At 50.3% G+C, this 15,122-nt stretch overlaps 2 protein-coding genes across 2 annotated transcripts; one reads left to right on the forward strand and one right to left on the reverse strand.

Annotated features, from left to right (window-relative positions):
* The first annotated feature begins 710 nt into the window (after positions 1–710).
* On the forward strand, positions 711–3,046 carry NCU08288 (hypothetical protein). Its single transcript, XM_956721.2, has 2 exons — positions 711–1,656; positions 1,735–3,046. Exons 1-2 carry the CDS (start codon positions 1,404–1,406, stop codon positions 2,442–2,444), a joined length of 963 nt encoding a protein of 320 aa, XP_961814.2. The 5' UTR covers positions 711–1,403; the 3' UTR covers positions 2,445–3,046.
* A 1,456-nt stretch (positions 3,047–4,502) lies between these two features.
* Positions 4,503–11,100, reverse strand: pyr-3 (pyrimidine-3). The gene is made up of 3 exons (XM_956720.2): positions 9,995–11,100; positions 5,101–9,935; positions 4,503–5,032 (listed from the first exon to the last, which is right to left on the reverse strand). The coding sequence occupies exons 1-3, from the start codon at positions 10,599–10,601 to the stop codon at positions 4,976–4,978; spliced, it is 5,499 nt and encodes a 1,832-aa protein (XP_961813.1). The 5' UTR covers positions 10,602–11,100; the 3' UTR covers positions 4,503–4,975.
* Positions 11,101–15,122: the final 4,022 nt, after the last annotated feature.

The following is a 15,122-nucleotide window of genomic DNA, read 5'->3' on the forward strand; positions in this document are numbered from 1 at the left end:
GAACTCGTATCCCTGATCGACTTGGCCGTCGTGGAGTGCCTGACAATCCTGACCTGAAATTGCATCTCACAGGTTCGATAGGACATCGGATGCTGCAGCGCACGGTGGGACCTGGATCTGATGCCAGGACATAGGTGGAAACCGGTTCAGTTCCATAACAGGAATCTGATCTCTCAAGTTAGAAACTTGCACCTGAGCCACCGTTCCTGCTTTTCTTGTTTTTTTTTTTTTTTTTTTTTTTTTTTTTTTTTTTTTTTTTTTTTTTTTGCAGACCGAAAAAGCAAAGTGGAAAGAGCAACGGCCGTCGGAGATCGCTGCCCTGCTGGAGTCCATCTCTTTCCAAACGGGAGTCGGGCTTTTTGCTCGTCCGGGCTCCATGCGCTTCGACTTTTTAGGTTCCTTCTCTGCTGCCCTGAGCCTGGTCGGCTGCTGCTGGTGGGCCTGCTGGAGCCCCATGCATCTGACAGGGGCTGCAGGGCAGGGCAAGCAGGGGATGAATTGGCGAGTGGCAGCGACCTGAGCGAGGTGCCGTGGTCGTGGATGCCACTGGATGCGACGGCGAGGGACCATGACACCACCACTCAGACTACCTAGGTAATTTGTGGACTGAAGGCCAGAGGGTGAGGGTTAATGACGGGCGGAGGGCAGAAGGGTTCGATGCTCGGCGGACAAAAGGCGGGCCACACTCAGGGCACTGGAGGTGCAGACACGATTTTAACGACGTGCGCTAGGAAACATCTGACGAAACGACCGCCAAGCCAGTCCTCCACCAATATCCTGGCCTCCTCCATCCGGGCTTTGGGACTCCTGGCCGCTGTCTCTAGTGTAGAGAGAAGAGCTGATGTTGACCCCAAAGGTGAACCATTGATGAAGCTGCATCGCTTGGCCTCCATCCTCCTCCGTCGAGGTACATGTACTTTACATGTACATATATGCCCATCACCTCCCCCTCCCCCCTTCGCTCACGTCCTCTCCCTCAACGTCTTCCACATTGGACAAGCTTGTCATCCTTATTATCATTATTTACAGAATTCAACGCCTTCGTGTACGACCTGAGACCTCGTGTCGGGGACCTTGGCCTCAGCTTCTTTCAGTCATTGAGTGTATAATAGCACACACGCAACACCGCTTCCCGCCGCCTTCTCCCGTGAGACGACGCATCTGATCCGCAACCCGTCGCGTGATTCAAGTCACTGTCCGTCGAGTCCCTTCTTCGGGCGAATATGAGCAGCCCTTGGAACTGCTTCCCTCAGTTGTGCCCTCCTGGAAGCACTGGACTCCGGCGACCCTGAGTGAGCTCTGGATATTCATCATCAAACATAACAAAAAACAAAAATAAAATAAGCACCACACGAAAAAGAAAAGGGAAAGAAGGGAAAGTAGGAAACAGACTTCTGCGACACATGACGACAATCGTTCAACCAAGCAAAATGCCATCCCTAACGAGCCCAGTGGAAGACCGTGTTATTCACGACGAGCACGACTGCATGACGGACGATGACTCTGATTTCGACTTTGACGAGGAATACTTTGCCCGTACCTATCAACCCCTGTCGAACCTCCCCACACCGCCCCCTTCGTCCCGCAATTCGTCAGTCCCCCAGAGCCCCCAATCACTCGTGGAAAATGGAGGACTTCTCGACTCGGAACTGCTAGGTACGTGGTCTTTGATGGCTATCACTACCTGTATACCTCTGTACGATCATGTTCTAACACAGATGTCTACTCATACAGGCCCTGCAATTCACTTGGTCAACCTCATCCCACCTGCTGCATCCTTGGCATTGCCTTCTGTGTCCCTTGTCCACGAGTTGCTCACGCGCACAGGCTTGAAGCTGGACGAGATCGCTCTCGCCGTCTGTGTCCTAGACTCAATCAGCTCCAAGTTCGCGCTGAACTGGCGCTTGCGCTGTCCACCCTCTCGCCGCGAAGGTTCCACCACCAGCAACGAGCAACAGCAACAGTCAAAGCGATACACCCTTCCGGCAGCCGCCAGTCAAGTCCACATCGACTGCGTCAAGCCCGAAGTCATTGTTCTGGGTGCGCTTATCATCGCCGTCAAGTTTCTGGAGGATTCCCACGCGCCAACCCAATACTACCGCTCCGCATGGGGTAACAACCTGTGGACGTGCGAGCAGATCAACATCACGGAACGCTGCATCATGGAGGACCTGAACTACAGGATCCTTCCCCTGTGGGATGAGCGCTTGATCGGGGATGCATTGAAAGATATGGAGCGCGCCGGAAGGCAGGCTCTGCTTCCTCTTCCCGCTGCGGCGGCGGCGGCGCAATCCCAATATCAATTCCAATCTTTGAAAGAACAGCACAAGCGATGTGTAAGCTCTGGCGCGGCTGTCTATAGGCCGGGGTTGCAATTGACACCGGCAGGAACGCCGCTGTCTGAATATAACTCACCACCGCCATTCAGCATGGACATGCAATGATTCGGCAACCACTGTCACCTCGGAGCCGAAAGGCACGAGGCGCGGGTTGATGGCGTTTGCTCAAGCACTGGGCCTCGTGGACTTTCTTGTTATCGTTTTCTTTTACCGGCATTATACCCTCACGGTTTTTCACGGACTTTCGGTCAGGACCATTCTTCGGCGTTTACGTGTGGGTGGTCATAGGTCGATGCCTAGAGCGTCAAAGCAAACCATGCGACAGAGTCATGGATTTACGAACTCGAAACACAACAAAAAGGGGAGGGGAGATGATCGATTTCATTAGGCGTTTCGGGGCGAAAGCGGACTATTTGTTGTTTGATTCTGGGTCGGTCGGTTGACATGTTGGGATCGATGAGTCTTTTGTTTTGCTGCCTCGCAAAGAATGGCGTTGGGTAGGGAGGGTTAGCTATGGAGTTTGATCATCCATCATCAAAAAGAAGGAGGGAGAGCAAAGCGTTATCCTTACGCAGTATGTAGTACATATCCATACCAGACAGGCTTCCTGTTGTAGTAATAGTATAATCGTGACTACCTCTACCCAAAGTCCAAAACGCCGAGCCCAGCCAAAGGCAGTTTGCCTTCCAAGCCATTGTCGATTCCACCCACGGTCGTCCAGTCCCTGTGACATCATCAGAATCCTGATACGAACGACACAGAAACGCGCGGTCAGAGCCATCCTTAAATGAAAACGGACGGGCGATCATAACTTGGTCTGCCTGGGCCATGGGGTTCGTTTGAAACATTTTGCGCAGTATGTACGCTGCACCTCTGCCGGCATTAAGATTTGTTAGCGCGGAGACTTGCATGTGGCGAGAGATTTCGGCTTCTATACAGAAGATGACCGGCTTGGCCGCAATCAAGCCCCCATATATTGTAGTAGAGCGGTATCACTCTAACAGGCTCGAATGCCAGCAGAGGTGTACACTACACGACAACAAGACAAAAAAGCCATGGGCGCTCTCTCGTTCCCGTTGTCCACGGTCGACCCTTGTCGCCGTAATCCACTCTTGCTTGTCAGTTGTCAGGTACAAGCCCAACACTCTGCCGCTCCTGCGTTCGGCCCCCCCTCCGAAACGAACGGGGATAAGCGGTAGTCGTCACCGGTCCGGGCGTGGGTCTGTCTGTCCATTCCGTCTCATTGCAGATTTCGAATCAGATAACGACGGACGGGAGCTGAAGGAGAATCGCCCGCTGAACTCGGATTGAAGCAAACTGAACCAAAGAGCAGCAGCGAGATCGAGCGGGAGCACCTCTCGTTATGCTCATGGTGGTTATATAGCTGGGTACGTAAGGATTTGAGATGGCTTTCGTCAACTTCAAGGGGGGTGTTTGGGCCGGCCGACGCCTCTTCGGGGTGTTGGGATGTACTTGGATGGTCGAGCTACCTACCTACAGATTCATCCATCACTTTGGGTGGTTCGTTGTAGGATAATGGGACGAATAGACATGGCATGTTTCTCTCGATGGACTCCCTACAAGTACATCTAATTCATCCATTTTAAGCTCTCCGCTTCGTTTCTGTTTCCCCATCAATCCCATCCAGTTCGACTGCAAAAGATCGCAAACACTCAACCATCTTCTAGACTAAATCATACATACCTCTGCTTCACCACATCATCCGGCGTAGGCCTGAACCAACAACAGCTCCTTTGATTCAGAGGCAAAGACAAAAGATAGCGAAACAAGACGGATGGGGGGGTCTGAGACGCAAGCAGAGATCAAGGAATTTTGACTTGCCAGAGCCAAGGTAAAAACACCACCAATTGATCGTTTCGCGCCAAGTATCTACGTATCCCACACACATGCACCAACACTTGACTCCATTCACAGCGCGCAATAACGAACCAAATGCTCTTGGGGTTGGGGCGGGCAATGTCACCTAACCAGCCTGGAAGTGGCGAAAGAACCCTCTGTCACTATGTACCTGGTTGTCGAACATTCCACTGGTGAACTTCTGGATCTGCCAGAGATCTGTTGTTCCTTGTACATGAAACACCAGATCTTCTTCCCAGGTTTGAAGATCAGATAAAGCGAAGGCAAAAACAGAGTGAACAAAAGTTGGTAGTGAGTCATTCAATTAGATTAGGCATTAGATCTAAGCTATATACAAAAAGATACGTATCAAACGTATACATATAAAACGAAAAAAAACATGAAAAAAAGAAACGAAATAAACGTACGTACATAACGTATACATAACGAATGAACGAAACGAACGAACGTAACGCACGTAACGTACGCACACCGATCAACAGTGTACATACATAACGAACATACGCATCATTCACAATCATTCATACAAATCATTACACCCATTTGTATCATTAAATCATAGCCGCTTCAAGCGGACTTTGAAGAGAGAGAAAAAGAAAAAAAAAAGCGAAAACGAACATGTCTACCGAAATCGTTTACGCGTTCTATCTCTTACTCTTCTTGTGTTAGATAGACACGACAAAGGAAATTATACCCTTTTTTGTCTATACACCGGAACACCGAAAACCCTAAATGAAAAATTGAGAAACGACCATCTTCTAACCAGACATGACCAACGCCAGGAGGGCCATACGGCAGTAGAGACCATATCTCATCTACAATCTGTCAGCAAACGAACTTGAAGCCGCATTGTAGCGGAAACAATGTCAAAGGAGGATCTTACCTGTCTGAAGTATGCGGCCCGCTGGTCGAAGTCAACCTCCTCAGCAATCTCCTCGTTTCTGGGGAGCGGGTGCATGATAGCCATCTTGCTCTTGGCGTGCTTAAGGGTCTGGTTGTCGATGCGGTAAGAACCCTTCACCTTCTCATACTCGGCCTCGCTCGGGAACCTCTCCTTTTGCACACGAGTGCAGTACAAGACATCAGTCTTGCCGAGAATCTCAGGGGTCAACGTCTCAGACTCGCAGAGCAGCTGGCCGGCCTTGACCAGTTGCTGACGAACATCGGTAGGCAACTCAAGTCCCTTGGGGGAGACGAGCTGCACCTTGACTCCCGAATAGTGACGAAGCAAGTAGACCAGGGAATGCACAGGTCTGCCATAGCGAAGGTCACCGACGAACGTGAAGGTCAAGCCCTGGACAGTGCCCAGCTCCTCACGGACAGTGAAGAGATCCAAGAAAGCCTGGGTGGGGTGCTCCCTGCTTCCGTTACCAGCGTTGACAACAGGCACCGGGCTGTACTTCTTGGCAACGTCAACGCAGGTCTCGTCGGGATGGCGGAGAACAATGGCGTCGGCGTAGCAGGCAAGAGTACGGAGCGTGTCCTGCAGAGTCTCGCCCTTCTGAACAGAGGAGTGTTGCGTAGCGATGGAAATAACTTCACCGCCCAGACGCTTCATAGCCGCCTCGAAAGACGCCGACGTACGGGTGGAAGGCTCGTAGAAGAGAGTGGCAAGCATGCGTCCCTTAAGAATGTCCATGACGTTTCCGCGCTGGACACTGAGGCGCATCTCCTCGGCAACAGTGAAAAGAAGATGCAAGTCGGCGCGAGTGTACTGCTCTACGGAGAGAACGTGGGCTTTCTTGAAAGAGTGAGGCCTGGAGAGCGAGTCCTGAAGGGTGAAGTTGACCTGCCCAGAGAGCTGAAGTGGGGTATGGCTAGTCTGGTAGTCACGCTCGCCGATCTCCATGTCACGGTACCTGGCGATAGCCTCGACGAGGATCTTGGCGTTCTTCACGTTGGTGACCAAGGGAATCTGGTAATCAACAGCCATGCGACGTGTCTGGTAACCCTTGCTGATGTAGTTGGCAGGGCGTCTGTATCTGTTGTTGGAGGGCAGGTTGATGTACAGGTCGATCATGTTGTTAGCCAAGTGCTGGGTGAGGGAGTACTCGGACTTCTGATCGTCCTCCTTGGCGAGAACCTCCAAGAATTGCACGGGGATGTCGTGCTCTTGAAGGAAATCGGCGGTACCAGCGGTAGCGAAGAGTTTGTAGCCCATCTGAGAAAGCTTGGCCACAGAAGGCAGCATCTCCTTCTTGTCCTTGTATGAACCGATGGAGAGCAAAATGTTCTTCTTGGGAACCTTGAAGCCGGTGGACATCAAAGCCTTCAGGTAGGCCTCGTACTTGTCAACACCAAAGGAGGCAACTTCACCAGTGGAAGCCATCTCAACACCCAAGACGGGGTCAGCGCCAGACAGACGAGAGAAACTGAACTGGGGGACCTTGACACCGACACCGCCAGAAGGACGATCGATGGCGGGGTACTCTACGAAAGGCAGACCCATGATAGCCTTGGTGGCCATCTCGATCAGATCAACTCCCATAACCTTGGAGACGAAGGGGAAAGAGCGCGAAGCGCGAACGTTGCACTCAATCACCTTGATGTCGTTGTCCTTGGCGATGAACTGGATGTTGAAGGGGCCGGTAACGTTGAGAGCGGCACCGATCTTGCGAGTGGCTTCCTCGATGCGCTGGATAGTGGTCTGCTCCAGATCCTGAGGCGGCAGGATAAGGGTTGCATCACCAGAGTGAACACCGGCGTTCTCAACGTGTTCAGAAATGAAATGTCCAACAACCTTTCCATCCTTGGCCACAGCGTCCATCTCGATTTCCTTGGCGTTCTCGATGTACTTGGTAATGACGACAGGGTGCTCAGGAGAGACATCGGCAGCCTGCTGAAGGTAGGACTCAAGATCGGCCTCGGAGTAGACAGTGTTCATGGCAGCGCCAGAAAGCACATAGGAAGGTCTGACCAGCACCGGGTACGATACCTTCTGGCAGAAGGCCTTCGCCTCATCGAAGCTGGTAAGTTCCTTCCAAGTCGGCTGGTCGACACCGATACGGTCAAGCATGCGGGAGAACTTGTAGCGGTTCTCGGCAGTGTCAATCATCTCAGGAGAAGTACCCAGAACTCTGACGCCAGCACGAAGAAGGGGCAGAGCAATGTTGTTGGGGGTTTGGCCACCCATAGCTCCCAACACTCCGGTTGCGTCCTCCATCTGATAGACGTCCAGAACGGTCTCCAGGTTGATGTTCTCGAAGTACAGCTTGTCGGCTTCATCATAGTCGGTACTGACGGTCTCAGGGTTGTAGTTCACCATGATGGTCTTGAAGCCAGACTCGCGGAGCGTGCGAATGGCCCGAACGGAACACCAATCAAATTCGACGGAAGAACCAATGCGGTACACACCCGAACCAAGAACCATGACACCACGGTCTTCGAACGAAACATCGTGCTCGCTGGCGTTGTAGGTCAGATACAGGTAGTTGGTGAAGGCAGGGAATTCAGCGGCGACGGTGTCGATCTGCTTGACGAAAGGAGTGATTCCTGCCTCAAGACGCATGCGACGAATAGCTAGCTCGTTGGAATCCCAGAAGTTGGCAAGCTGACGGTCGCAGAAGCCAAGCTGCTTCGCGCGAAGGAGCAGATCAGGACGACCAACAACATCGTTAGCCGTGAGTTTGGTCATGTCCTTGGCGAAATTGCTCAGGCCCTTGAGCTTGGACAAGAACCACTTGTCGATCTTGGTCAATTCCCAGATTCTGTCGACAGTGTAGCCCGCGTGCATGGCGTTGGCAATGGCGAATAGACGCTGGTCAGAGGGGGTCTGGAGCTCGTCGTCGACGGACATGAGCGCACCCTTGGACTCGCTGAAGCCAAGGTTGTGGAAATCGATGGCACGAATAGCCTTCTGGATGGCCTCTTCAAATGTCCTGCCGATGCTCATGACCTCGCCGACACTCTTCATGGAAGAGCCGAGCTGAGTGGAGACGCGGGTGAACTTCTTCAAATCCCAACGAGGCATCTTGACCACAACATAATCCAGAGAAGGCTCGAAGCAAGCGCAGGTCACCTTGGTAACGGTGTTCTTAATCTCCTTCAGAGGAATACCGAGACCCAACTTGGCAGCAATGAAAGCCAAGGGGTATCCGGTAGCCTTGGAAGCCAAGGCCGAGGAACGCGACAATCTGGCATTGACTTCGATAATGCAGTACTCCCTGGAGAAGGGGTTCAGAGCATACTGGATGTTACACTCGCCGACAACTCCAAGATGGCGAATGACGTTGACAGCAGTAGTGCGAAGCATGTTGTAGTCTTCATCGGAAAGCGTCTGGGAAGGCGCGACGACAATGGAATCGCCGGTATGAATGCCAAGAGGATCGAAGTTCTCCATGTTGCACACAGTGATACAGTTGTCCTGGGCGTCACGAACAACCTCGTACTCGATCTCCTTCCAGCCCTTCATACTGCGCTCGACAAGAACCTGGGGACTGGCTGCCAGCGCCTTGTTGCACAGGTCAACGAGCTCAGCTTCGTTGTTGGCGAAGCCACTGCCGAGACCACCAAGAGCGTAGGCTGCACGAACAATAACCGGGTAACCAATGTCCTTGACCGCGTTGAGGGCCTCCTCAACACTGCTGGCCGAAGCGGACTTGGCACACTTCTCACCAATGGACTCCATGCTGCGAGCAAAGAGCTCACGGTCCTCCGTGGTGATGATGGTATCAATGGGGGTACCGAGAACCTTGACACCAAGAGCCTCAAACTCATCCTTGAGCTGGATACCGACCGAGAGAGCGGTTTGGCCACCAAAGGTGCAGTAGATGGCATCGGGCTGTTCGTACTTGATAACTTTCCGGACGAACTCGGCGTTTACTGGCAAGAAGTAGACCTTGTCGGCCAAGCCCTTGGAGGTCTGAATGGTGGCAATGTTGGGGTTGATGAGGACAGTGTAGATACCTTCTTCCTTCAAAGCCTTGATGGCCTGAGATCCCGAGTAGTCGAATTCACCAGCCTGACCGATGCTGAGACCACCACTGCCCAAGACGAGGACCTTCTTGACATCGACACGGGGGTGGAGTCTCTCATTCTCCTCAGTGGTTCCACCGGGGAATTCGACACCCTTCTGGAGGAGAGTGTTATCGGTAGTGCACTTGGCAACAGTCTGAATGAAGACATCAAAGAGGAACTCGGTGTCGCGGGGGCCGGGGGTGCTCTCAGGGTGGAACTGGACACTGAAGTGGGGGCGGTCGACGTGCATGATACCCTCGTTGCTGCCATCATTGGCGTTGATGAACAGCTCCTGCCATCCGGTGGGGAGAGTGGTAGCGTCAACAGCATAACCGTGGTTCTGCGAGGTGATATGGCACTTTCCGGTGACCATGCTGGTGCAAGGAATGTTGTGGCCACGGTTACCGAACTTGAGCTTGACCGTCTTGGCACCGGCAGCACGAGCGAGCAGCTGGTGACCCAAGCAGATACCGAAGATGGGTGTGTTGTTCTTCTGCAGGGCGGCAGAGATGTGCTCGACAGTGGTGTCCATGACCTTCGGGTCACCAGGACCGTTGGAGATGAACAGACCATCATATTCTTCCTTTGAGAAATCGTAGTCCCATGGGCAAACGAGGACTTCGACACCGCGCTTGATGAAGCACCTGAGTTGGTTGTACTTCATGCCGACATCGAGGCAGAGAATACGAAGGTTGCGACCCGAGGGGTGCTTGAGGGCAGTGGCCTCATCGGGCTTGTAGAGCTTGGGCTCCTTGATCGAGACTGAAAGTAGCGTGTTAGAAATGGCCTGTCCATCTTAGCGGAGGGCAAATGTTGCTTACCTTCGGCAACGAGGTTCTTCTCGTTGGGGTTAACCCATTCGATAGTCTCGAAGTGAGGCTTCCAGTCGCCAGGAACTCCGAGAGAAGGAGCGCTGACAGCCAAGTCTTCCTTCTGGAGGAGCATGCGACCAAGCATGCTACCCTTCTCGCGGATGCGCTTGGTGAGGGCGCGGGTATCGACACCGTACATGGCAGGGATGCCCTGCTCCTTGAGCCATGTTCCAAGGGACGAGGTGGCGAGGAAGTGCGAGAAGTCTTCGCCAGCATAAGAGGCGGTAACGAGACCGGCAATGTGAATCTGGTTGGACTCGAAGTGGGCGGGGAGATCCTTAAGCAGATCATCGACGGTCTCCCGCGAGGGGACGCCATAGTTTCCAACAAGAGGGAAGGTAATGACGAGAATCTGACCGCGGTACGAAGGATCGGTCACGGACTCAGGGTAGCCGACCATGCCGGTCTGGAAGACAAGCTCGCCGGCAATGCTCTTGGGCGCACCAAAGCTGTAGCCTTGGTAGGCAGAGCCATCCTCAAGCTCCAGGCAAACAAGGCCTTCGCAAGGCGCATCGGCGATGGGGGCCGTGGCGGGGCGGTAGACGGTGGCAGCCATGATGGAAACAGGTGAACTTTTAGAGTATAAACAAAAAAGAGAGAAAAATGACTATGGTAAGAAGGGTATAGTGGAAAAGAAAAGAGTAGTGAAAAAGCGGCACAGAATCGAGAATGGAAGACGGTGGTTGAGAGGACGTCAAAGATGGTGAGAGCTTCGTCAAGAAGAGCTCAGGAGCTGATTCGTTTTCGTTGGGGGATGAACAGCGAGAAACGGGCAAGGTTATGTTGGTGAATGTGTATGTTTCAGCTGGATATCCTCACTATCCAAGCTCGATATGGCCTCTGCTTGATAGCAAGAGGAAGAGAGAGAGGAGAGGAGAGGAAGAGAAAGGATCCCAGGACTCGACCACGGGGTAAATATTTTTTTTTTTTGTCTTGTTTCGGCAGCCTCGAGGAGCCCCGCCAGTCCGTCAGCCCGCCACGCTGTGCCCGTAATTGGGTTGGGGACAGACGGCCTGGGCGACGGAGCGAGGCGAGTGGGATTCAGAAAAGTTTTCCGTTATTCACGCCATTGTCCAATGCCGTCTTCGGTGGCTCGTGAGAACCTGGAGGGGCGGGTCCAGCGGGAGTTGGCAGGGCCGGCAGCGCCGCAGGACCGCGCGGGCGACACCTGCACATCCGGCAGGCAAAGATTTAGCGCGGGGCAGCGGGGGTCCCCTGAACACTGAACGACCGTCTTGGAGGGGGCCCCAGACGATTCAAGCTTGCATCGCCTGCCAAGTTCGTCTAGAGCCAAAGCCGAAAACCAATGATATTACAGGTGAAGAGAATTAAGTGGGGGGGTTTGTCAAAGACCCTGTACCGTGGGTCGCCCAGGACAAAATCTTGATGACACCCGGACCCGGGTTCAGATTTTGACCTTGGACCCGGCGAAAGGCTGAGCGGCTTAAACGTACACTAAAAGACACCATGACTATACGTACTGCATAGTAGATGCGTTGAGCCGATACCACAAAGACTACACAACTGCATAGACAATGAAGGCGCCGTCGCTGAGCATTCAATACAATGAAAGTTCCTGATTTGCGTGGTGTAAGACTGAGTTTGGTGGTGTTTTGGGTGCTGGACTCAGGTGTCATCAATCTTGTCGTGTGCGACCGTGGGTACCATCACCACCACAAAAATCCATGTCAACAAGTGCTGTCCCCTGTCACCAATCCGGGGCCCGTCCGTCCAGGTGTCCGGCATTTTCGCCGTCCCTATTTTGTCACTGCCGATCGGTCGTCTTCGACTACGTACCATCATTATTAGGACCGATGCGATGCCGTGAGGCCCGTGACGGCAGGAGAGGACCGGCAGAGTTGCAGCATGTTGTCACAATCACCATCCGATGTTCGATGTTGATATGTTCGCTAAAATTTCAGCATTGGCAGAAACCATCTTTTTTGCTTGCCCTACATGATACATATGCAGTGTACGCAGTATGCATCTGGTTGTCCTCGCCAAAATCGTGATGGGGTAAACTCCACCTCTGCAGGGATAGAAATGGTTAGCTCGGTTCTTGCGAGTGGCAAAGAACCTTAATTTTTTGCACAGGAAATGGCTCTCCTACCGTCTGCCTGCTCCCTGTTTCTTGTTCGATCGTCGTACCAAGCTAACCTTTTGTATCCCTACAGAAGAGGTGAACAAAATGGGCTTCTGCTGATCGAAGCGAGGTTTTCCTCTTACGTACGCCAACCAGCCATCTGTGGGGTGATGGAGCAGCGGTATCGCTTGCTCTTTGGGGCTCGTCAGAGTCATCGTTCGCATCGGGTCCGGTTGTCGGGATCTTAACACCGATCTCAACCGTCCCGTAGCCCTCACTTCCCTCACGGGCCGAAGTCTTCTGGCGGCGGGCGCTCACCATAGCCCACGCAGTGCGTGTTGGTGTCAGTTGCTGACTGTATATCGAGACTTGAGAGCTTCATGTACCTCTGTGTTTGCAATATAACGGGACGTACACTGTGAGGAAACGGATAAGCAACTGGGTTGATGGAGTCAAGTCTCCGAGTCATACAGCATGCCAAAGGATTTGCAAGAGTGCGGAATTCCAAAGATCATGTTCCGCTCCAAGTATGTTGAGTTTGTGCTTCGGGTCTTGGCCGGTGCCATCATCTCACTGTATGCACCACCACCCGGAAAGTCCGCCAGGGAAAATGGGCCATCCGGCTCGGAGTGGGTCTTGTTTTCGCCGGGTAAGGACCGGTCTGCTCGGGATTGTAAGCTCTTACAAGTACTGGTAACCCTGTAATTAGCGATCAGAGGTATAACGATATTCTGTCTATAACGTTCAGATTATGGGGAACAGTGCAGATTTGTATGGCGATAATATGGTAATAACGATTAACCTCTAATTTACGATTTAAATTAAGATTATTGCTGACTAATACACTAAAATCGTTATTTTTACAACCGTCTGATAGCTCCCGCCAGCTCCCAACACCTACTAATAGGAGTGTTAACCCCTTAATAGCCGATACGTTTTACCCTCTGGAAGCTAGTACTGGTTAGTATACTCCGCCCAGCCGTTTCGTCCCTCTTGTTAATTTACTTAAATTACTATATTTTGAAGTTATTTGTTTACTCTTACGATTAGAAACGAGCCCTCTTTTATGTTAGATTTCGAGATTAATATTATGCTTATTTAAAGAAACTATTGTTGTTACCCTATTAACGAGCTTCAACGTCAAAAGATTCGTGTGTTTATTTACGATAATCCTAAATATACTTAACGCGAGGTTGTTGTATGGGTTACTAAAGAATTAGGCTACCTTGTTAGTTAGTCTACTATATCCGAATTTCTGAAGCTTAAGTTCGCTTATTTGGATAAGAAGGCGTTTATAAGGGGCGTTACTAGTATTTTTAAAGTTTATTTAGCGGACTTCCCTATCCTCGAGAAGGTTCTATTCGAGTGGGTTATTCGAATAGAGAATAACTAACTTCCTATCTCCGGCGATATAATTAAAGAAGCGGCTAAGTCTCTATAGTTTAAGATACCTAACTTCCGGCTCCTTATTGTACCCTCTTTCTCTAACGGTTAGTTTAATGGATTTAAACGCCGCTATTATATTAAGAAGTATAAGTAGTCCGGTAAAGGTAGATCGATTGATATTGTGGGGTCCTAAGAGAGGATTGAGGAGATTAAGAAGCTAGTTGAATAGTATAGTTCTAATAATACGTATAATATTAACGAGATTGCTCTTTTTTAGTTAATGATTCCTAATGTTATATTGGTTATTAAATTATAAGTAGGATTAAAAAAAAAGAAGGAGAGAATTACTATACTCCCCTATGTTAATATAATGGGTATATATAAGTTCGATCTATAGGTTCTAGGTAATGTAAAGAACCTTCGTTTATTCGGTAAAGATGGAAGGTTTATTAATAATCTCCCTATTGTATAGTAGAGTAATAAAAAGGTATAGATGATTGCCTTAATATTTATAGAGTTTCTATAATAGTTCGATTGTTAAATGGTTGGCCGTTGGGTATTATTATTAGTTGATAGAGTTTCTACTTATTGCTCCGCCTTAAAGCAATTGAAAGAGCAGTACGATAATTAACCCTTAGCTAATACTACTATTAAAATACTATTAGCTAATACTATTTCTATTTACTAGTTTATAGATTAAGGTATTATTAATAGTCTGAAGGTTTACTACTGCTACGCTTGGTTACAACACTTAGTGCACTATACCTTTAATAGGGAAGATGCTGTTAAAAAGACTACGGTACTATAAGCAATCTATTAGGTTATCGATGCGTGGAAGTATAAGGTTAAGGAAGAGACTATTGATAATTGCTTTAAGAAGTTACAGTTATTAGGATTAGTATATGGTTTAGAACGACGACCCTTTAATTAGGATAAAGCTATCTATATTCAAAAGTTAATAAAGGAGTTCGCTAGAGTTGGGCGGGTTAAGGATGTAATGAATATCGTTAATTTTATTAACCCTCCAGAGGAGCAAGTTCGAGAAGACCCCTAAGATATTCTCTAGTACGTTGCTAAGACCTTCTTAGAAGTTTAAGAACTAAATGATGGCGATGATAATGAGGATGCTGAAATAGTAGAAATTTCTACTATAGAGGCATTGAAAGCCATTACGACTATTATCTAGTATGAAGAATAATAAGAATAGGTGGATATGGTTTATTTGGCGATGCTTAGAAGGCGCTAGAAACTATTGGTCTAGGATTAGTTGAGCGCCCGGGACGAGAAACGGCAGTTAACTATCGATTCGTACTTTATAAATAGCTCTACAGCGAAATCACTATAGTAAACAGTTATTTAATACAAGCACGTTGTTCTCCAGCCTTTTCAACCCCCCTGTCAGTAGAATTGTGGGCTCAAAATACCCCAACCTTACATTAGCGATATCCTGGCCATAACGATCAATCCACCAGAAACCGCCCTGATCGCTAATTACAGGGTTACCAGTATGAGGCTCGGACTCTTGTTTCGCACACGGCGGGGCTCCTGGGTTAGGGTCCTTATACGTCCAGCAGTCCAAGAATGTAACGTACAGCTGGTGCTGTACCG

Source organism: Neurospora crassa, linkage group IV, assembly GCF_000182925.2.
Source record: "Neurospora crassa OR74A linkage group IV, whole genome shotgun sequence".
Lineage (NCBI taxonomy): Eukaryota > Fungi > Ascomycota > Sordariomycetes > Sordariales > Sordariaceae > Neurospora > Neurospora crassa.

What these genes read in the sequence shown, in the direction of transcription:
- NCU08288 (XM_956721.2), top strand. Translation starts at nt 1,404, where the DNA reads ATGACGACAATCGTTCAACCAAGCAAAATGCCATCCCTAACGAGCCCA. An exon ending in TCTCGACTCGGAACTGCTAG is followed by an intron (nt 1,657 to 1,734) that starts GTACGTGGTCTT and finishes CTACTCATACAG; the next exon opens with GCCCTGCAATTCACTTGGTC.
- pyr-3 (XM_956720.2), bottom strand. Translation starts at nt 10,601, where the DNA reads ATGGCTGCCACCGTCTACCGCCCCGCCACGGCCCCCATCGCCGATGCG. An exon ending in GAAGAACCTCGTTGCCGAAG is followed by an intron (nt 9,936 to 9,994) that starts GTAAGCAACATT and finishes CGCTACTTTCAG; the next exon opens with TCTCGATCAAGGAGCCCAAG. An exon ending in GGGCCGCATACTTCAGACAG is followed by an intron (nt 5,033 to 5,100) that starts GTAAGATCCTCC and finishes GACAGATTGTAG; the next exon opens with ATGAGATATGGTCTCTACTG.